The 21,486-nt window shown below is 51.8% G+C and overlaps 1 protein-coding gene across 4 annotated transcripts in view; it reads left to right on the forward strand.

Annotated features, from left to right (window-relative positions):
• The window catches only part of ACHE (acetylcholinesterase (Yt blood group)), a 27,010-nt gene extending 11,024 nt beyond the window's left edge, over positions 1-15,986 (forward strand). For 3 of the 4 annotated variants that reach the window (XM_081168915.1, XM_081168913.1, XM_081168916.1), the window contains exons 2-4: positions 8,211-9,733; positions 11,386-11,552; positions 15,837-15,986. In XM_081168915.1, coding sequence (XP_081025041.1) covers positions 8,235-9,733; positions 11,386-11,552; positions 15,837-15,958 — 1,788 coding nt within the window. In that variant the 5' untranslated portion in view covers positions 8,211-8,234 and the 3' untranslated portion in view covers positions 15,959-15,986. Of the gene's footprint in view, positions 1-8,210; positions 9,734-11,385; positions 11,553-12,029; positions 12,170-15,836 lie in introns of all 4 variants that reach the window. The other variant, XM_081168914.1, reaches the window with a different exon arrangement.
• Positions 15,987-21,486: the final 5,500 nt, after the last annotated feature.

The raw sequence follows: 21,486 nt of genomic DNA on the forward strand, positions 1-21,486 counted from the left end.
TCCCTCCTCCCTCCTCCCCCTCCCTCCCCTCCTCCCCCCTCCCCCTCCCTCCTCCCCCTCCCCCCTCCCCCTCCCTCCTCCCCCTCCCTCCTCCCCCCTCCCCCTCCCTCCTCCCCCCTCCCCCTCCCCCCTCCCCTCCCTCCTCCCCCCTCCCTCTCCCTCCTCCCTCCTCCCCCTCCCTCCTCCCTCCTCCCCCTCCCTCCTCCCTCCTCCCCCCCCCTCCTCCCCCTCCCCCCACCCTCCTCCCCCTCCCTCCTCCCCCTCCCCCTCCCTCTCCCCCCTCCCCCTCCCTCCTCCCCCTCCCTCCTCCCCCCTCCCCCTCCCCCTCCTCCCCCTCCCTCCTCCCCCTCCCCCTCCCTCCTCCCCCCTCCCCCTCCCCCCTCCCCCTCCCTCCTCCCCCCTCCCCCTCCCTCCTCCCTCCTCCCTCCTCCCTCCTCCCTCCGCCTGAGGCCTTTTCCCACCTTTTTCTTCCCCTCAGAAAGGGCCAGAAGAGCTGCCCCTCCCCCCCTCTCTCCTCAGGCAATGGAGGCCACCATCCCTGGCTCCCTCAGGAGGAGTTTCTTTCCTTCATGGGGATCCCAAAGGTTCTTTCTGGTCCTCTTCCTCAGGGGCAACTTATTTCTATGCTCTTGATTGTGAGGTGTGTTTGTGTGGCAGTTTGGGGAAAAGAAGGCCAGGCCCTCATCTCCGGAGGCCTCCCAAACAGCCACAGTCATGTACTGGATTTTTCCGTGTATAAGACGCCCCCTACGTTTGGGGACCCCAAATTTAGAAAATGGGCATATGCACTATCCGTGTATAAGACGCCCCCAGATTTGTAACCTTATTTTAAAGCAAAAAAAACAAAACCCTAGTCTTATACACAGAAAAGTATGGTAATTCCCTCAGGCGCCCATGAGGAGTTTTAGGGGGTCCCTGGCCAGAGGATGCCTTGGGGTTCCCCTCCGGATTTGCCAAGTGTGCTTCCTCTTAGCACGTTTCCCCCTTGCGTCCTGAGTTCGAGCGCCTTCAAAGCCCACCTTTGGTCAAGGCTGTTCTCCAACTGGAGCTCTCACAGTGTTTCCCAGTTGTCAGTGTTTATACTACATTTTTAAGGATTTGCCTTAAGAGATTTTTTAAACTTCTTTTGTTGACAACCAGCATTGCGCTTTCCATTTTTAAGTTCGGAATGGAGTAGTTGCTTTGGAAGATGATCATCAGGCATCCGCACAACATGAGCAGTCCAACGAAGTTGGTGTTGAAGAATCATTACTTCAACACTGGTGATCTTTGCTTCTTCCAGTACACTGGCATTAGTTCACCTGTCTTCCCAAGTGATGTGTAAAATTTTCAGGAGACACCGTTGATGGAACCTTTCCAGGAATTGGAAATGGCATTTATAAGTGGTCCACGTTTCACGTGCATACAGTAAGGTTGGTAGTACAATAGCTTTGTAAACAAGCATTTTGGTCTCCCTGTGAACGTCCCAGTCCTCAGTCGGAAGAAAGCTGCACTCGCAGAGCTCAGGCGAGGCTGGATTTCGGCATCAATGTCGGCCCTTGTGGAACGATAACTGCCCAGCTAGAAGTGATTGACATTTTCCAACGCTGCACCACTGAGTTGGATTTGTGGCGCTGCAGAGGGGTTGTTTTGTTCTTGTTGGTGCAACATCTTGTTGGATGTTGAATTACAGGCCAAGCTTTTCGTAAGCTGCGAAAATATTTAGGATGGTTTGGAGGTCATCCTCTGAGCGTGCGCACACTACGTTGTCAGCACATAGTGAAGCTCTGTGACGGAAGTTACGGTAACCTTACTCTTTGCTTTCAGCCTGCTTTCCATCTGTTCCATCTACCCTGTTGTGGAGTTTCCCTTCAACAAAGTGTAGAAACATGGCAATGAAAATAATGAATAGAGAAGGCCCTCTGCCTGGTTCCCTGTAACCTCACATGAATAGATAACACATCCCTGTTTAATACCCAATCCCACTGTGAATTTTCACTTTGAGAGCCATATGTTATGGATTGTTCCTGTCATATTATCATGGAGGAGCCGAATGATATCCACAAATTTATCTGGGCAGCCAATTTTTAAAAGGACAGTTCACAGGGCAGTATGATTGACAGTGTTGAAGGCCTTAGTCAGGTCAATAAATGCCATATACAGGGGCTGGTTTTGCTCTGCATTTTTCTTGAAGCTGTTGAGCAGTGAAAATCATATCCACTGTCCCCTAGAAGGTTGAAAGCCATTTTGGGATTCAGGAAAGGTGTCCTCAGATATAGTTTGGAGACAGTTTGCTAAGATCCTTGCAAGAATTTTGCCATCCGTAGAGAATAAAGAGATGCCTCGATAGTTTCCACAATCCGTTCTATCACCTTTTCTAAAGATTTTGATAATTTTGGCATCCCTAAATCTGCTGGGATCTCCTCCCAGATTTTTTTCGATGAGCTTGTGAAGTTGTTGTGTAAGTTCAATTCTGCCCACTTTGAAGACTTTGGCAGGAATCCCATCAGGTCCACTGGCTTTGTTGTTTTTCATTTGACTAATAGCTGTACACAACTCTCCCAGATTTGAGGATACTGGAGGGGCCACTAGGGGCGCATCAGAAGATGGCTGACAATAAAATCTCTCTGACCCACACGAGGTAATTTGGAGGCTGTGATGGGAGTAAATAGTCTCCCTACCCCCCCAGGATTGTGGGGGGGGGGCTGCCCTTGCCTGCTGTGCCCTATACCACCCCCGAATTTGTGGGGATGGGGGCACCAGGCAGAATGCCCTCCTGTGGATCTCGGTGCTCCTGGACGCCGTCTCTGATCCGCACCACTAGCTGCAAGAACTTCAAAAGAAACAATTAGGATGAAGTGAATGCACATATTTCAAGGAAGGAGGGGGAGTAAAGACTGCTAACAGAAGAGATCTCTGATAAACAAGACGAGTCGGAGGAACAAGAATTAACCAGATGAAGACACACCAAGACTCGGTATGGCAAAAGGACTGGATGGGGGAGGGGGGGAAAACTTTCCTTTCTTTCCTCTATGTGATTAAACAAGAATTCCCCCCCCCCTCAGAAGTCAGAAATGTCGTTTGAAGGACTTAAGCTGTGGATTTATGTCTGTGTGGAGATAAACTTTCTAACCAAAGCATGTTTTAAGAAGAGCGTGGAATGTATAAGGGCTTTGGAATGACGCAGTTAAAAATACCGTCACCTTATTGGGAAGTTCTGTCGGAGGACTTAAGTCTGGGAGGAGAAATAGAGAAATAGAGCTGTTTTTATATTGTGGGTGAAACTCCTCAGAGGGACTTAAGAGCAACAGTTCTGTGATTAATGATGGAAAGAGCGATGTTATCTATGAATGCGATGATATATGGAAACCATCTCGATTTGAGGATTGGACGAACGGAAAAATTCACAGGATTATTATTGGTGTTTATCAGTTTAAGGAGATTATCAGAAGAGATCATAAAGAAAAAGGAGAAAATATATGAACAAGATGAGATGTGGAAACAGCAAGATAAGACTGGATAGAATTATGAACTTTGGACTGATTTGGACATTAATGCAGTAGCAAGAAGATGATCAGAATCCCCCTTCGGATCTTGAAATATGGGTCCCTTAAACAAAATTTAAAAATTCGGCTTTGTAATTCGGAATTTATGTGATTTGATTTGATTTGATTTGATTGGTCGGTTAATAAAAAGTATTTTTTTAAAAAAAACAGATTTGAGGATACTGCAAGCTCATCTCTAATTTGTTAAAGCACTTGCTCTCCAGGTAGGCCAGGATGGATCCCACTGCCTGATGGATCCATGGTCTGACTCTGTACGATGCAGCTGCCTACGAGCAATCCCCTCTCACTCCTGACCCCAGGAGCATATATATGGAATATATTTTTGCCGTGATCTGCATCAACTCATGCTTGCTTGCCGTATTTTTTGCTCCATAGGACACACTTTTTTCTTCCTAAAAAGTAAGGGGAAATGTCTGTGCGTCTTATGGAGCGAATGAGTTGAATTGCCCAGGGGCAAAAAGCAGATCATGCTCTCTTTTTTTGAAAGAGGGAAGTGGGTGTTGAAACAAAGCTGCTGATCGTTTGCCGGATCGGGGAGAGAGATAAGGGAGTCTAGAGATAAAGGAGGCTGCCTGGGAGGGGGGAGGGAAAGACAGCAAACTTGCAAAGGGGGGAAACATGAAGACCAAAGCAATAAGGAGAGAAATTAGAAGAAAAGGACGAGCAAAAAACTCCTCCAGTTAACAGTGGTTAAGAAAGTTAAATACCTGGGGATTAACATGACAGCAAAAAATGGGAATTTGTTTAAAGACAACTATGAGAAATGCTGGGCTGAAGTGAAAAAAGATTTAGAAATTTGGTCAAATTTGAAGCTTTCACTGCTGGGTCGTATTGCTGCGATAAAAATGAATGTATTGCCTAGAATGTTTTTTTGTTTCAAACATTGCAAATTGTGGACAAAATGGACTGCTTCAAGAGGTGGCATAGAGATATTTCTAGATTTGTCTGGCAGGGCAAGAAGCCTAGAATAAAATTTAAAATATTAACAGATGCAAAGGAAAGAGGTAGATTTGCCCTGCCAGACTTTAAACTTTACTATGAATCAGCAGCCTTTTGCTGGTTGAAAAAATGGCTGCTTCTTGAAAACACTAACATTTTGGATTTAGAAGGTTTTAACAACGTATTTGGATGGCATGCATATCTGTGGTATGATAAGGTCAAAGCACATAAAGCATTTAAAAACCATATTGTCAGGAAAGCATTGTTTAATGTTTGGATAAGATACAAGGACTTATTGGAAAATAAAACCCCAAGGTGGCTGTCACCGATGGAAGCGAAAGCTCAGAAAAAGCTCAATATGGAGGTCAAATGGCCGAAATATTGAGAAATTTTGGAACAAGAAGGAGATAGACTGAAATTGCAGAGTTTTGAGAAACTAAAAAACAAAGTGCGAGACTGGCTTCATTATTATTAGATAATGGAGGCATATAATTTGGACAAGAAAATTGGCTTTCAGGTGGAAAAATCAAAATTGGAAACAGAACTGTTAGAACCCAAAACTAATAATTTGTCAAGAATGTATAACTTGCTGTTGAAATGGAATACTCAGGATGAAACGGTGAAATCGGCTATGATTAAATGGGCACAAGATGTTGGACATAATATTATGATGGCTGACTGGGAACAGTTATGGACCACAGGTATGAAGTTTACGGCATGTAATGCCTTAAGAGAGAATATTATGAAAATGATATACAGGTGGTACATGACCCCAGTCAAGCTTGCAAAAATCTATCATTTGCCCGATAATAAATGTTGGAAATGTAAGGAAACTGAAGGTACTTTCTATCACCTTTGGTGGACGTGCCCAAGGATTAAGGCTTTCGGGGAGATGATCTATAATGAATTGAAAAAGGTATTTAAATATACCTTCTTGAAGAAACCAGAGGCCTTTCTCCTGGGCATAGTCGGCCAATTGGTGCTAAAGAAGGACAGAACTTTCTTTATGTATGCCACAACAGCAGCAAGAATACTCATTGCAAAGTATTGGAAGACACAAGATTTACCCACTCTGGAAGAATGGCAGATGAAGGTGATGGACTACATGGAATTGGCGGAAATGACTGGCAGAATCCGAGACCAGGGAGAAGAGTCGGTGGAAGAAGATTGGAAGAAATTTAAAGACTATTTACAGAAATATTGCAAAATTAATGAATGTTAGAATGATGTTGGAATGAAGCTAGGTGGTTTAAGCAGTAATGCTATAAAGGTGTATGTAAAAAAAGGATTGATAACAGATGAAAATTTAAAGTTACAGTATATTAAGTTAAAGGATCATGAGAAAACAAAGAGGGAAAGAAATTGCTGACTTAAATAATTGAACTGGAATACAAAAAAGGGAGGTATGAGGAGGTCAGGGAAACAAGGATATGAATGTAAGCTTTAGAAAGATTGATTCATTTTCCTTTTCTTATTTTTAAGTGTTTTTTATTCTTTTTTTCTGTATTTTGTATTTTCCTTGTATTTTTATTTTTTGTTTTTGTGTAATTCTTTTTTTCTCTGAAATTTTAATAAATATCATTAAAAAAAACCTCCAGCTAAGGAAAAGACACTAAGGCAAACAAGAGGGAAAGGAGTGTTGAAAGGAAGCAGCTGATCTGTGCTATCGGGAGAGAGATAAGGGACACTAGTGGAGGCTGCCTGGGAGGGGGAGGTAAAAGCCCACAGATCCTCAGGATTTTTGCACTGGGTCACCCCAAATTCACCGTCAAATCACACATCTGTGGCCACAGCATGAACCAAAAAAAATCATACATCCACTGTTTCATTCAGAACATTTTTTTCTTGCTTTCCTCCTCTAAAAACAAGATGCGTCTTATGGTCAGGTGCGTCTTATGGAGCGAAAAATACGGGTGCATTGAATTGCATTTGCCGTCTTGCCCCCTATGATTTGAGAGGTCCTTAAGCAATTTGGTATCACCAGTAAACTTGGCGGCTTCGCTCTCTGTGTGGCTTATGAGCAAACACCCAACGGAGAAATTTAAGCAGAGAGTTGTTTGGCGATCTGTTGAGGTTAGCTAAGATTCCTGCCTTACAGGGGACTGGACTAGATGACCGCTGGGGGTCTCTTCCAACCCTACAATTCTGCAATTCTATGATTCATCCCAATATCAAATCCTGGGGGACTCCACGCTCTGTGGAGAAATGCCCTATTTATTCCTATTTTCTGCTTCCTGTTTCTTAGCTAGTCACTGATCCGTGGCAGGCCTCTCCTCTCCTCTCCTCCCACGACTGCTAACCTTTCTCAGCAGCCTTTGGAGAGGCACTTAAGCAAAGAAAGCTTTCTGAATGTCTAAATACACAAAGGCTTGTCAGCAGAGGACTCTGAAAGGCTAGCGAGAAGGGGGGGGGACTCCCCAGGCCAGAAACCTATTACGTCCACAAGAGGAGGGTGGGACCACAAAAGCACAAGTCTTGGGTGTCAGAGGCCACACACCCAGGCATGTGCCACCCCCTCCTCTGTGGCGCCCTCACCCACCCCGGGTGGCACTGAGGCTCTGGATTCCTTCCTCCACCCCCTAGAAAGACCTTGAGTCAAACACCCACCCTCCCAGGAGACTGGTGGGGGGGCTGAAGGAGGGGAAGGGGGCCTCTCAGATGGGGGGCACTGAGGCACCTGAGAGTGGGGGTTTCTGGCTTCTTTTAGGGCAAAAGCGAGTCTTTTGACTCCCACGTTGGCATAACCTCCAAGTGTCCTGGTTTCTGATTTGATCCCAGAATGTCCCACTTTTCCTGCTTGTTTTTGTTTTTCTTGCTTGTGTTGGTCCAAAAGTCCAGTTTGAGTCCTGTTTGAACTGACAACAAAATCCCTGCATCAAATGAAGGAAATAGTGATGCTGGCATGCGAAACCCTTCCTGTGGTTTTGAAGGAGAAGGTCACCACTCTGCTTTAAATTCTTTAATTGCAAGGCTTCCACAGCCAGCCATTTCTTAGGAAACATGTGGAGTGTTCGTTCCTTTATTGTAAATGGAGCCTTACACTGTCTACTCAGAAGTAAGTCCCACTGTATTCAGTGGAGCTTACTCCCAGGTAACTGGGTCCAGACTGGGCAGCCTTCCAATGCAATCCTAGACATTTTTACTCAGAAATAAGTCCCACTGAGTTAAATAGGATTTATTCTCTGCTATGTTATTGATCATTCTCATGTTGTTGTTGCTGTTACATCCTGTCTCTTTCCCTGACAGGGACTCAAGGCAGCTTACTGCTAAAATTTCCTTTCGTTCCATTTATCTGTGGAAGGTGTTGTATTTGATCCCTTCCTTCACACATTTGTTCTTTACCACAATCCTGCGAGGCAGGAAACGTGCAGCTGCCCCCTGTGAGGATGGAACCTGCAAACTTGGCATTATCAATGCCACGCTCTAACCAACTGAGCTATCCGCACAGCTGAGTGTCAGGCTCCCTGCCTGCGCTGGAGGCTCTGGGCCCGCTCCTCCACTTGAACCCAGGGCCTCACCCTTCTCCTTCAGCCCCTGAATCGGAGGCAGAGAAGGAGCCTGCTGTTCTCCCCGCTTCCTCCCCCTGTGGCCTGGCCTGCGCTGATATCAGCCTGCGCTCCCTTTATCAGACAGCAGAAGACGGGCTGGGCAGGCCGGGCCCTGACTCTGGCAACTGCAGGCGGCTAGGCAGAGGCCTCTTCTAACCCTCTCCCCTTTCTCCCACAGGTGCCCCCCAGGCAGGCTGGCACGATGCCCGCCTCGCGACTGCAGCCCCTCTTCCCCCTCCTCCTGGCCTTCCTCGTCGGCTTGGCCCAGGCGGATGAGCTGCTGGTGGCCACCCAGACCGGGCGGGTGCGTGGCATCCGTGTGAGGGTGCTGGATGGCCAGGTCTCGGCCTTCCTGGGCATCCCCTTTGCAGAGCCCCCTGTGGGCCCACGCCGCTTCCTGCGCCCGGAGCCGGTCAAGCCCTGGAGCCAGGAGCTGGACGCCTCGTCCTACCGGCAGGCCTGCTACCAGGCGGTGGACAACACTTACCCTGGCTTCCACGGGACGGAGATGTGGAACCCCAACCACAACATGAGCGAGGACTGCCTCTACCTCAACGTCTGGGTGCCCTCCCCCCGCCCCAAAAACGCCACCGTCCTGGTCTGGATCTACGGAGGCGGCTTCTACAGTGGCTCGTCCTCGCTGGACGTCTACGACGGGCGCTTCCTCACCTACACTCAGAAGGTGGTCCTGGTCTCCATCACTTACCGGGTGGGCGCCTTCGGCTTCCTGGCCCTGCTGGGCAGCCAGGAGGCCCCGGGCAACATGGGCTTGCTGGACCAGCGCCTGGCGCTGCAGTGGGTCCAGAGCAACATCCAGTTCTTCGGGGGCAACCCCAAGGCTGTCACCATCTTTGGGGAGAGCGCCGGCGGTGCCTCGGTCAGCATGCACCTCCTCTCGGCCCAGAGCCGGCCCCTCTTCCAACGGGCCATCCTGCAAAGCGGGACGGCCAACGCTCCGTGGGCCACCATCACCCCGGCAGAGAGCCGCCGCCGTGCCACGCTGCTGGGCAAGCGGGTGGGCTGCCACTTCACCAACGACTCTGAGCTGGTGAGCTGCCTGCGCACGAAGCACCCGCAAGAGCTGGTGGACGAGGAGTGGTCGGTGCTGCCCTACAAGAGCATCTTCCGCTTCTCCTTCGTGCCCGTCATCGACGGGGACTTCTTCCCGGACACCCCCGAGGCCATGCTCAGCACGGGCAACTTCAAGGAGACGCAGGTGCTGCTGGGCGTGGTGAAGGACGAGGGCACCTACTTCCTCATCTACGGGGCGCCCGGCTTCAGCAAGGACAACGAGAGCCTCATCAGCCGAGAGGACTTCCTGGACGGCGTGCGCATCGGGGTGCCGCACGCCAACGACATCGCCACCGAGGCCGTGGTGCTGCAGTACACCGACTGGGAGGACGAGGACAACCGCGAGAAGAACCGGGAGGCCATGGACGACATCGTGGGCGACCACAACGTCATCTGCCCTGCCATGCACTTTGCCCGGCGCTACGCCGAGCACGGCAACAAGGTCTACGCCTACTTCTTCGACCACCGCGCCTCCAACCTCATGTGGCCGCTCTGGATGGGCGTCCCGCACGGCTACGAGATCGAGTTCGTCTTCGGGCTGCCGCTCAACGACAGCCTCAACTACACCCCCGAGGAGAAGGAGCTCAGCCGCAGGATGATGCGCTACTGGGTCAACTTTGCCCGCACAGGGTAACGAGGCTGGCGGAGGGGCAGGTGGGAGCAGAGAAGGGAGGAGGCTGCCCTCCAAGGGAGGGAGGAAAGGGGGCAAAGTTCTTCCCCACTTGGGGGGGGGATGCAGGGGAGGGCCTTCTCTGTGGCGGCCCCTGAGCTGCAGGACTCCCTCCCCACAGAGGTACACCTGGCCCCTTCATTGCACAGCTTCCGGAGGATGCCGGAGATGCACCTCTTTGCCCTGCCTTTTGGCACTTGAGGTGCATGTTTTTAGGCCCCACCTTATTTTACAGCTGCTTTCTTGAACTGTTTCTAATCTTGTGTTTTAATGCTGAAATCTGCCCTGCGACCAGGGCAGGTATTTCATTAATTAGTTAATTAATTAAATGTTTGAAAAAGCTGCCAGTGGGGTCGCAAATAGGGCCCTGGGCATAGGTCAATTGGGGGAATGAATTTTGGAAGATTATCAGAATTCAAGTTTATTTGAGGACTTGGTTAGATTTATTTATATCCCCCACGCACACAACTAGAAAGATGAACAATGTTCCTAGTTATGGGTGGTGTTTGATTGTCTGGCTGGTTTTGAGTGAGAATTCCTGATTGGGGCAATCAGGAATTGGCAATATTTCCTTAGTTTTGCTTTATATGTAGCAACCAGGCTATTCTGTCCCTCAATATAGATATTCAAATTTCAAAATGTTGACCCTTGACCATGATGAGAAAAACCTGGGTTTGAAATTTAAAATATACAGACCCACCACTTTTGATTTCTTCCCAGGTGTGTCTTGAGTCTGCGTGAGTTTGTTTGGGCAAACAGCAGGAAGAGAAGGGATTAATAGAAATCAGTCTCTGAGCAGCAAGGGACTCCAGCCGCTTCCCCAGGGCTCAGTTTCCTTGGAATGAGGGACAGCAGACGTGGTTTTAGAATATGATGGAGGGGATCACAGTATTAAGACCTCAACGGATCTTGCTTCTCGCTTAGTCGCAGCTCTGCAATCCTGCACAGAGCAAGCCGGTCTCTGTGTCTTCCAGCTCGGCTCACACACCTTCTCTGGCTCCTCCTGGGTGAGGGGACTAGAGCGAAGGCCCACCCCTCAGCCTGGAGGGCCCCCGCACTTAGTCGCAGCTCTTGCAACCTGGCCGGTTCTTTTGGGATGTTGAGGAGGACACTTGAGCGGCCAGCTGAGGTCGTTGTCCTACAAAGAAACTTGTCTGACCAGTTCAGCAACAGAATCTGCCATGAAATTCTAACCCTCCCTGGGTCCTGGACCCCAAGGCTTGGCAGGGACTCGAGGCATCATCCAGACTGACCCCCCCACCCCCCATTATACCTCAAACCCACAGCAGGGGAAAGGAGGAGAGCCATGACTTAAAAGAACAATGAAGCACTGAGCCAGAATACTGGGCTAGTCCTGGCCCTGTACTACTACTGTTGTTGTTGTTGTTGTTGTTGTTGTTGTTGTTGTTGTTGTTGTTGTTGTTGTTGTTTACCGCCCTCCATCCATGGATCGCAGGGCAGTTAACTGCATAAAAACACAAGATAAAAACACCCAAAATGCAGCGTCTGCTGCTAGCTTGACCCAAGCACAGAGGCCAGTGCAAGAATTCGGGGGGGGGGCTGGTCCAGAAACTGACCTCTCACTCTCTCACCCCCCACCTTCCCCACGCAGGAACCCCACAGACCCCTCGGACAAGGAGGAGTCCTGGCCCGTCTACAACCTGTCCGATCAGCAGTACGTCAAGCTCAACACGCAGCCGCTCAGCACCGACCGCAGCCTCCGGGCCCAGATCTGCGCCTTCTGGAACCACTTCCTCCCCAAGCTCCTCAACGTGACCGGTGGGTCAGGGCCCCTGGCGGGGGGAGTCTCCTGAGAGTGGGCAGGGGCATGGCGGGGGGGGGGAGAAACGGGAAAAACACAACCCAGCCCAGGAATTGGGCTGCTCCGTCGAAACAGATGCAGAAAATCCAGCCCCCTCCCCAGGTCTTTTTCAGCCGGCCCCTTGACCGCCCCCCACCCACTAAGTCTCCCCAAATCCGATCTTTTACTTCCCACCCCTTTCCACCAAGAATGACCTGCTTCTCCAGACTCCTCTCTATCTCTATCTCTGTCTTGACCAAACTGACCTCTCAATACCACAGCAGAAGGTGATGCGTTTGTGGGCAGCCCGTGGCTGCCTCCTCCCTCCCTGCCGCCATTGCAATCTGGGGGATTGGCAACTTTTCCAATGAGTGTCGAGACGGGCCTTGCACCCCACACACCCCTCTCTCCTCTTTGCCCAAGGGTTTAACTCCTCATTCTCTTCTCCCTTGTAGAGTCTTCCAGGCATTGTGCTGAGTCCAGCTGGGGGCCCGGGGGGCCCTCCGCCCCACTGGTGGTCCTCCTCCTCCTCCTCTTCCCCCCGTGGCACCTCCTGTCCTGAGCACCCCACGGATCACACTGAGAAAAGGAGCAGGTGGAAGCCGCTGCTGCCTGCCGCAGACTGGCGGAGGGCTGGGCCGTGGCGAAGGGGGGAGGGGGGCTCAGCCCAGCTGCTGCCGCTGTTGCTGCTGCTGCTATGCATGGACTGGGAGGTCAAGAGGGGCCTATGCCCAGGGGTGTTGTGGGAGCAGAAGGGCAGAGGGGAGGGCAGGAGGCAGGGACTCACTGGGCACGCAGCCCCACAGGAGCCCGCAGGCAGCAAAGGCAGGCTGTCCTTTGGCACTGTGGCAGATGGACTTAGGGAGACAAAGACCCGTGAGCCATCCAGCATGGATTTTGAGGCGTGCTGCAAACTGGAATGCGCCGTCTAGGCAACTGAGCCCCGCAGTTCTTCCGTGACAATCCTGCTTGTCCCAGAACCAGCATCAGGACCCCTGAGAGCCCAGCAGTGCTTCCCCTTTGGGCTTGGGGTAGAACAGTTGGATTTCGGGAGCGGGACACACGAACACAAATTCAGATTTCGGCAGCTGAGTGGAGGGTTTCCACCCAGTTGCAGCAGGATGGAGTGGAGGGTGTCTCTGGTTTTAAGGGCAAAGCAGGCAGACTGGGAGACACTGAGCCCCTTTTCACATCTTCCCAGTCCACCCCCCTCTTAGCACCAGTGTCTGCCTTTGGGAAAAGCTGGGGGGGAGAGTGGCAGGGAGCTGAGCCATTGTCTGAGGGGGCTCAGCACCCCCTGCCCAGGCGCCCCAAACCAGACCTCCCACCCACCTTGCGGCAAATGTCTGGTTCAGGCACAGTGTCGGGATGAGTCAGGGTCGCTGTGTGTCTCTGTATAGCTCCTTTTCAATGGTTTTATGGTTCTGCTCCTGTCTGGTGTTTGGTTGTTCTCGTTTCATGTTCACATGCTTGAAACTTTGTGGGTTGTGTGTTCCTGAGGTCCCTGTTTGGGGGAATTGCAATAAGAATCAATCATTTCAAACACACACAGTCTTTGGCGCTTTGCAATTTGGGGGGAGGCGAGGCGAGGCACGCAGCAAGTGGGAGATCCACTCTTTTCAATAAGCTCTCCAACTGCATGACCAGAGGGGGAAACAGAGGTGGGAGGGTGAAGAGGAGGGTGCATGGGGGGGTGCATAATGTGTCTGCAAAGGGGGGTTCAAGGAAGGCCTTTTGGGGTGAAGGGAGAGGCTGCAGGAGGAAGCATGCTCCATGTTCTGCTGGACTTATAGGCACACAGATATTGGGGGGGGGGCTTCATTCCTTGGTGGGTGATCCCTTTCTCTGCCTAGCTGTGGCCCCAGACCCCTTTTCACAGGGCCTTCTTGGGGGCCACCTGAATGCCAATTGCCATTTGCAGAGATGGCTGCAGCCTTGGTTGCGGGGAGTGTATTAGATGTGAAGTTTGGGGTCACCCTTCGTTTAGCCAAGGGGCCAGGGCTGTAAGATGGAGTTTGGAGGCAAGGCACATAGTTAGTTAGTTAGTTAGTTAGTTAGATGGATAGATAGATACCATATGTTCTGGTGTATAAGACGACTTTTTAACCCAGGAAAATCTTCTCCAAAGTTGGGGGTCGTCTTATACGGCGGGTATGGTTGTGGCAACGCAGAGCCACCTGTTGGGAAGGAGCAGAGGGAGCCGGTTAGCGCAGCCCGCCGCTTTGCTGGATGGCCGATCGGGGCTCACTCACCTTGCCTCGGGCTGCTGCTGCTGCGACAGCAGAGGCAGCGAAAGCGGAGGGGTGCGCGCTCTGCCCCTGGCGGCGCTTGGTGGGCTTTAGGGTGGGGGGCTCCGGCCTGTGCCTGCTCCTTGCCTCGCCTTGCCGAGGGTCTGGCAGCTCTGGGCCCGTCTCCCTCGCTCCAAGGAGTGGCGAGCAAAGCGGCATCCGGAGCCAGAGCTCGGGGCCCGCGCTGTCTGTGGTCTGCGGCAGGCTCGAGGGCGCACGGCTTTTCCTGGTGCACGGACTCACCACCTCGTCCCAAACCACAAACATGGCAAGAGGGACACGGTGTGCGCGGGGAGCCCACCGGGGGCACCACCAGCCCCGGCGTCGTGTGGGGTGGCGGCGGCAGCCGGCCAGTTGCCACCCCTTCCTCTCCGCCCCCACCCCACGAGGAAGACCAGAAACAGGTGGGGGTAGTCTTATACGGCGAGTATATCCCAAACTCTATATTTTAACTGGAAATGTTGGGGGTCATCTTATACGCCAGTCGTCTTATACACCGGAAAATATGGTAGGTAGGTAGGGATAGATAGAGACATGTCCATCCTCCAGCCCAGAAAATAAATGGAGCAGAGTGATGAACCTCCGAGCTCCTGGCCCGCAGATCATGCTCTTAACCGCAATGCTGCTGCAGCTGTCTTTGGCTTGCTAATGCTAACCACCTCTTTCTTACACCTGGGTGTCCTCAGTGCATCTCCCCCACCCTCAATAAATCTTCTGCCTGGTCCACCCAAAGACCCCCCTCCCGGCCCCAGAGCTCTGAGTCAAAATCAAACTGCCCCCCTTTCAGATCCTTCTGGGAAGCCACCCCAAGAGGCTTCCCACCCAGTGGCAATGCATTCCACAGGCTAGCAGCAGCTGCATGATGGAAGGGAAGCTGCTGCCTGCCAGTGAGAGAGGTGCAGTGGTTACAGCACTGGATTATTATTTATTTTATTTTATTTATGAAATTTGTATACCGCCCCTTCATGGACTCTCCTTCGTTGGAGGCTTTTGAGCAGAGGTTGGGTAGCCGCCTCTTGGGGATTCTTCAGCTGGGATTCCTGCCTTGCAGTGGGCTGGGCTGGATGACCCTCGGGGTCCCTCCCAACTCTACAATTCCAGGATTCATTGGAGGTTTTTAAGCAGAGCTTGGCTGGCCGTCTGTCAGGGATTATTGAGTGGGGGGTCCTGCATTGCATTCCTAGCCATGAAGCCCACCAGGGTGACTTTGGGGCAGTTACTACTTCTCAGGCCAACTTCGTTTTTGTGAAGATAGAATTGGGGGCGGACAGAGTCAGGCAGGCTGCTTTGGAGAAAAGTTAAAAAAGGTGAACTTCACAGTGAAATCTCTGCCACTTTCCCCTGTCCAATTTGTACACCAGGACTCTGGGTTTCATGGAATTGTAGAGCTGGAAGGGACCCAAAGGGTCATCTAGCCCAACCCCCTGAAAAAGTTACTTTTATCACTGGAAATCATCATTTGAGGGGAAAGGTCCCTGAGGCAGAGGTGCTGTGAGCCAGGCCACCTCTTCCATCGCAGCAGGAGAGATGTCCCCTCCTCTGGAAGGTAGAGGGCGAAGGAAGGAGGAAAGAGAGGCCAGAATCCCTGAGAGGTATCAGCCTAGCATTGGAGGGAAAGTCATGGCGAGAGGATGAGGTCAGGAGAGAAGCTGGGGGGCACCATCTCCCCCTGGCCGCGCAGCCCCCCCCCCCCGTGAAAGCTGAACTGCATCCTCAAAACTCCCCACAGACAGAGGGAGAAGAGAGATGGAGGAAGATGTCTCCGCCTGACCCCAGGTGTGGAGTCCGGGGCTCTGCAGTGGGGAGGGGGCTTTGGAGCCTGGTGAGTCTGCATTCCCCCCCCCCCCGCCCCGCAAATGCGCTTTGGCCTCTTGGCAGCTCTTCCTGCCGCTTAACTCTATTTCCTTTCTCCTCTTTTCTCTCTCCTTCCCTTCCGCCCTTCCTGCTTCCCCTCCGCGCCTGCCCCCCCCCCAGACAACATCGAGGAGGCCGAGCGCCAGTGGAAGCTGGAGTTCCACCTCTGGAGCGCCTACATGATGCACTGGAAAAGCCAGTTCGACCACTACAGCAAACAGGACCGGTGCTCAGAGCTGTGACGCAGAGGGGGGAGACCAGGGAATGGCAGCTCAAGGAAACCCCCCATCAGCCCCTCTGGTGACACTCACCCCAACTCTCCCCCCACCCCAACCCAAACACCTTCCACTGCAGCCGGATCCCAGCCGATCTGAGCGTCCCTAATGGACCCCCCCCGTCCAACTTCCCTCTCCCCTGACCACCCGTCCAGCCACCCAAAGCCAAGAGTTGTGCCCATCAACGCAAGCCAACCAATCCAAGCAGCCCCTCCAGCCTCTGGGCGCCCCCATCAATCTAGCTGGCCCAGCCTGCCAACACCCCCCACCCCGAACCCCCCCACCCCCAGAAAAAGGAACCGGGCAGCAAGTTGATCTACTGCTTCCGTACTGGGGTGGGGGACACAGCGCCCGGCCTTCCCGAGGCCCCTCCATGGTCCCCGCGGTCACCAGTTCCCAGACCCCCCACCAACTGCCACCCCCAACGTAGCACCCCAAACTCGTTGAACCCACCACCCCCTGTGGTTCCTCCCTTTGCTGTTTGGGACCCCCCCCCCCGCCCATCTCCTGACTCTTTGCTGTGATTTGTATATAATGTTTATTTAAAGGTGGGGAATGTGATAAATAAATAAATACACACATATATATATAAATATAAATATAAATATATATCTATATTTGGACTGTATAGCGACCGGAGCTACAGGCAACACTCACCGCCCTCCACACGCATCGCCCCCCCAAATCATTCACTCTGATTTCCCCAGACATGTCACAAGGCACCCCAAGGGAGTCCACCCCCCAAGCCATCCTCAGAGCCCCCCCCCAATACTTATTACCGTAGAGCCTTGGCCAGCTCCAGGGCCTAGCCCCCACCCCTCAAAGCAACTGCTCTCCCAAATCCACACCCCCCCTGACACCCGAAAAGCCCAACTGACCTGCTGTCCCTGTTATCAGCCCCGACCTCTGGACAAGCCCCGTGACTCAAGGGCCCCTTCGGAAACAGAGAGAGAGACAGACCCACTTGCAGACCCCTGGAGAGCTGGGTCCCCCGCCAAGTCAGTTTGCCCCCCCTCCCTGCCCCCAGCCTCCCACCTCTTCCGCCTGCATGGCCACCACCTGTGGAACTCCGACCTGTGTGTGAACTCCTGCAAAACCCAATAAAAAGAGTTAACCTGGTGCGGCGTCTGTGAGTGTCTGTGATGGGCGGGGAGGGGATGGCAAAGTGGGAGGGGGCGCTGGGGGGGCAGGCAATATGAGGCAGCAGTGCTCAGCAAGCGGGAAACCAGCCAACCTCTGTTTGACTTCGAGAAAGTACTGTTGCGTTCTGAAGGCCAAGGAAGGACTGGACCCTGATTAATACAATGGACACGAGGCTTGACCAGCAAGACTCTGGGAGAAAGTGTGCGTCCCACTCCCTGGCCCAGGTCGTTTGACACAGCGTTTGTAAGAACGAATCAGATTTCCTCTGAGCATTTCAAAAAATCCCCATGTGGAGACAAAGTCAGATCAGAGGAAGCCTCTTAACTACAAAGAACTATTTGCCATTTGAGCAGGCATACATGTTCAGGCTAAATACACAAGAACCAAGGAGGAATGCATTTAGTAAACCCTGGCAGTAATAAACCCATAGGAAAGACAGGCATTTGACCACCTCCATGTGAACCCTGTTCCTGGCCCTAAGATCTACCTAAAGATTAACAAACGCTACATCAAAACTACCTCCTTATTTTTATGCACCCAGGATGCCTGGTAAGCAACTGGTCTGCGTCAGAATGCTTTACACGTGACCGTCAGGCAGAGAGAAAATGGGGCAGAGATGCAGAGGCTTGTGGGATCGGTCAGAAATCATGTCAATGACCCAAACCCAGTCAAAGTGACGCTTTCACCGCTGACACAATGGCTCGCTTCGTTTTTCATAATTCCTCATAGCAATCCCACATGACCACTACAAAGTACTAGATCATTCTGAGAGATAATGCAGAAAGAGTCGATGGACAGCAGGAGGGACTCTCTGGACAGGCGGGGGTCTCTCCTTCCTTGGAAGCTTTTCAGCAGAGGTTGGGTGGCCGAGGTTCTTGAGCAGGGATTCCTGCATTGCAGGGGGTTGGGCTGGATGACCTTTGGGGGCCCCCTTCCAACTCTACAAATCTGTGATTCTATGGGCATGTGAAGAGGCACCCAGCGGGTTCAGACTAGGGCTGGGCGATATCTTGTTTTCAGCATCTCAATATATCGCCAGCTAAACATTGTGATACCCAGTACCAATATGTTGCGATGCCCGAAATAAGGATGGAGCTATGCAGAGGCTCAGACCCTCTTTCTCATAGTGGCTGACCAGACAGCTTGCAGTATTCCATGGGGTTCATACCTTGCCTTTTAAAATACCTTTCGCCTCTGGAAAGCCTGCAAGAAGTCCTCTCCCAAAAAGTCCTCTGCTGTGGCTCCTACACAGAAGTAAGTTGCTGCCTTGTAGGAGCATAAGAAGAGTCAGGCCAAGAGCCCACTAAGTCCAGCATCCTGTTCCCACAGCAGCCAACCAGAAACTTACAAGCAGGATCCGAGTTCAAGAGTAACGCTCTTCCCTCCTGTGGTCTCCAGCAGCTGGGATCCAGAGGCTCACAAATTCTGGCCAGCTTTTCAGCCATCGATCGCTCTCTCCTCCTCCACAAATCTGCCTGATCCTCTTCTAAAGCCATCCCAAGTTGCTGGCCTTCCCTGCCTCCTGTGGCGGCAGGGAGTTCCACAGTTTCTACTCTGCCTCTGCACTTGGAAGGCCCTCAGAGCAGCCTATTCCCAACCTGGCACCCTCCACTTTCAGACTACAACTCCCATCAGCCCCAGCCAGTATGGGTCACATGATGGGAGTGAGGTAAGAAAAATGAAATAAGTGCACTAGGTACAAATAAGTGCATTAAACACACATCCAGAATCAGAGAACCCAGAAAGCAAACCCATAGGAGCTTGCAAAACCCACACCTTAAAACAGGGTCTCTCGTTTTACTTTGGCCAATGAGCAAACATTGAAGGTGTGCAAGTCCTTTGATTGGGTTTGAGCTGAAACGGTGATCCCTGTTTTTTCATAACTGCTTTGGCGACCACGAAAGGACTTTCGGTCCACCTGTTTCGGAGGTGCCCAGCATGCGCCTTTTGAGAGGCTGCCCCCTCTCCCCCAGCGGACGCGGGATGAACGCGGATAAAGTGCCATCCCTGCATGACGACCAAGATAGGGGCCTCAGACAAATAAGTACCCCACCTTCCCCACCTGTGGTGGGCAGATGTACGGATGCTCCTCAGCGCCCTACTTAACAAAGCAGAAAGAGGCGAAATTATGACTACGGCAGGAGAGGCTCAAAGGCATCCAAAATGCCCACCAGACAAATCTCAGGACGAACCACAGTCGAATCACAACACCCTTGTTGCAGGAATTTATGTAAGGGGGGGGGGTTGCCCTTCCAGCAGATATCACACACACACCAGCTACCAAATGCAACACAATCACTCCTGCAAATGTCCCCACAAAACACTTCATCAGTTTTTTCCTATCTCTATTCAAAAGGGCCTCAGCTGCACATTACCAAATGTAACAATGCACTGATAAATGTATTTACATCCTGATTTTTAGAAAGTCATTAAAAATCGCTCCAGTATTGGATTTGCATCTTTCCAACTTTGTTCTGTTCAGGAAAGGAATGGCTACCAAGGGGGGAGCCTGGGATGCGGGCAGCCGTAATCCTGAAACCTGAGATCAGGTACACAGCAGCCTCTTGCACAAGAGACAATCCCTGGCATCCTGGCAAGTGGGTGCCAGGCAGGTAGCCACCCTGTGGACAACAGCAAACCATCCAGGAATGGGTTAGGTTCTTGATCGGGACAAAGAGGTGGGATTAACTGGGGGGGGGACCAGGAACTTGTAAATATTTCTTTTGTCTTCCTTGATGGGTGTGACGTGGAGGTCAAGAGGAGGATGGGGACAACCCTCATGCTCAGGTTTCTGTTACCAGACCCTCCCAATTTGTGATGTATTTGTGATGTAATTTTAGGGGTGTTGTGGGTATCTTTGTAAAACTGATAAAAGTGGGAGCCATCCTTTGTTCTGGGCTTCTTCCTGCTTCTCCAATGTGGAAGCCCTGTTGCAACAGTCGTTTGAATAAAGACCAGGCTACTGGCTGCTGCTTTGCTCCTCTATTGCTGGCTGGTGTCTTTGGTAATCCAATGAGCCCAAGGATTTTCCTATAACACCCTTGAAGGGTGCTGGAGTTTTAAAAAGAAGTACAGTGGTGCCCCGCAAGACGAATGCCTCGCAAGACGGAAAACTCGCTAGACGAAAGAGTTTTCCGTTTTGGAGGTGCTTCGCAAAACGAATTTCCTATGGGCTTGCTTCGTAAGACGAAAATGTCTTGCAAGTTCCTGCGGGTTTTTTTCCCTTCCCCCCCTTTTTCTAAGCCGCTAAGCCGCTTATCAGCTGATCCGATAAGACGCTAAAAGCCGCTAATAGCGCTAATCCGTCAATGGGCTTGCTTCGCAAGACGAAAAAACCGCTAGACGAAGAGAATCACAGAACGGATTCTTTTCGTCTTGCGAGGCACCACTGTATGAGACAGAATTAAACCTGCAGGTAGCAATGGAGGAATCCTCCCCGGCATCCAGTGCGGGGCAAACTGCCCGGTGACGCACACACAATGTCCGTACAGGCTGCGCATGTGCGGCATCCTGTACAGAGTATGCACACGCAGCAGCCCGTACGGACGCCCATATGGATGGCACGCGAGAGCGGCAGCCTGTACGGTCACTGAGAGAGTGGCAGCCCTTACGGACGGCGCCTGAGAGCGGCAGCGCAGCGTCCGTACAGACTGCATGCACCCTCAGCCGCTCTACAGCTGGGGGGAGCAGGGGCCATCTTGTGACACACACACCCCCCAGAGTGGCACCCGGGGCGGCCCACCCCCTCCGCCCCCCCACTTCATACACCCCTGCCTGCAGGGCAGCAATCCATCAATCAGACTAACATTCAAGCAGTCATATGAAAACCCAACAAGCGTCCGTCCAAATATTCTACCCGTTTGTGCTCAGCGATAAAGATTTGGGGACAGCCAGCTCACCTATAAAGTTTTCTTTAAAGATCAATCAGCCCCTGACACTGAAAAGGCCGGGAATATCCAGCTAGGCTATGAGACGAAGCTGATTTTTCCAAAGCAAGGTCCATCTTTAGCAGCAGAGATGTAAGGGGAAAGGAGGAGATTAAGGAGGACGGGGGGGGGGGGGGAGGCAGCAGCCGCAGTTCTCACAAGAGGAGGAGGAACGGCAACAGCAGCCTCCGCTGGTTGAAACCAGGAACAGGGGGTGGGCAGTTAAACGACTCCCCCAAAGTCCCAAGTCCCCACCACAGCCTCTAACTAAGGCCAGGACAAGGACCATTGACACAGGCACCAGACACACATAACAGCAAAAAAGCTCAGGAAAGAAAACCGTAGCAATAAGTGAATACCATGTATTGTACTCTTCCCCCCGACTATCCAATATAGAATCAAATAATTGCCAAAACTCAATGGTTT

The sequence above is a fragment of the Podarcis bocagei genome (assembly GCF_964188305.1).
Source record: "Podarcis bocagei genome assembly, chromosome: 13".
NCBI lineage: Eukaryota > Metazoa > Chordata > Lepidosauria > Squamata > Lacertidae > Podarcis > Podarcis bocagei.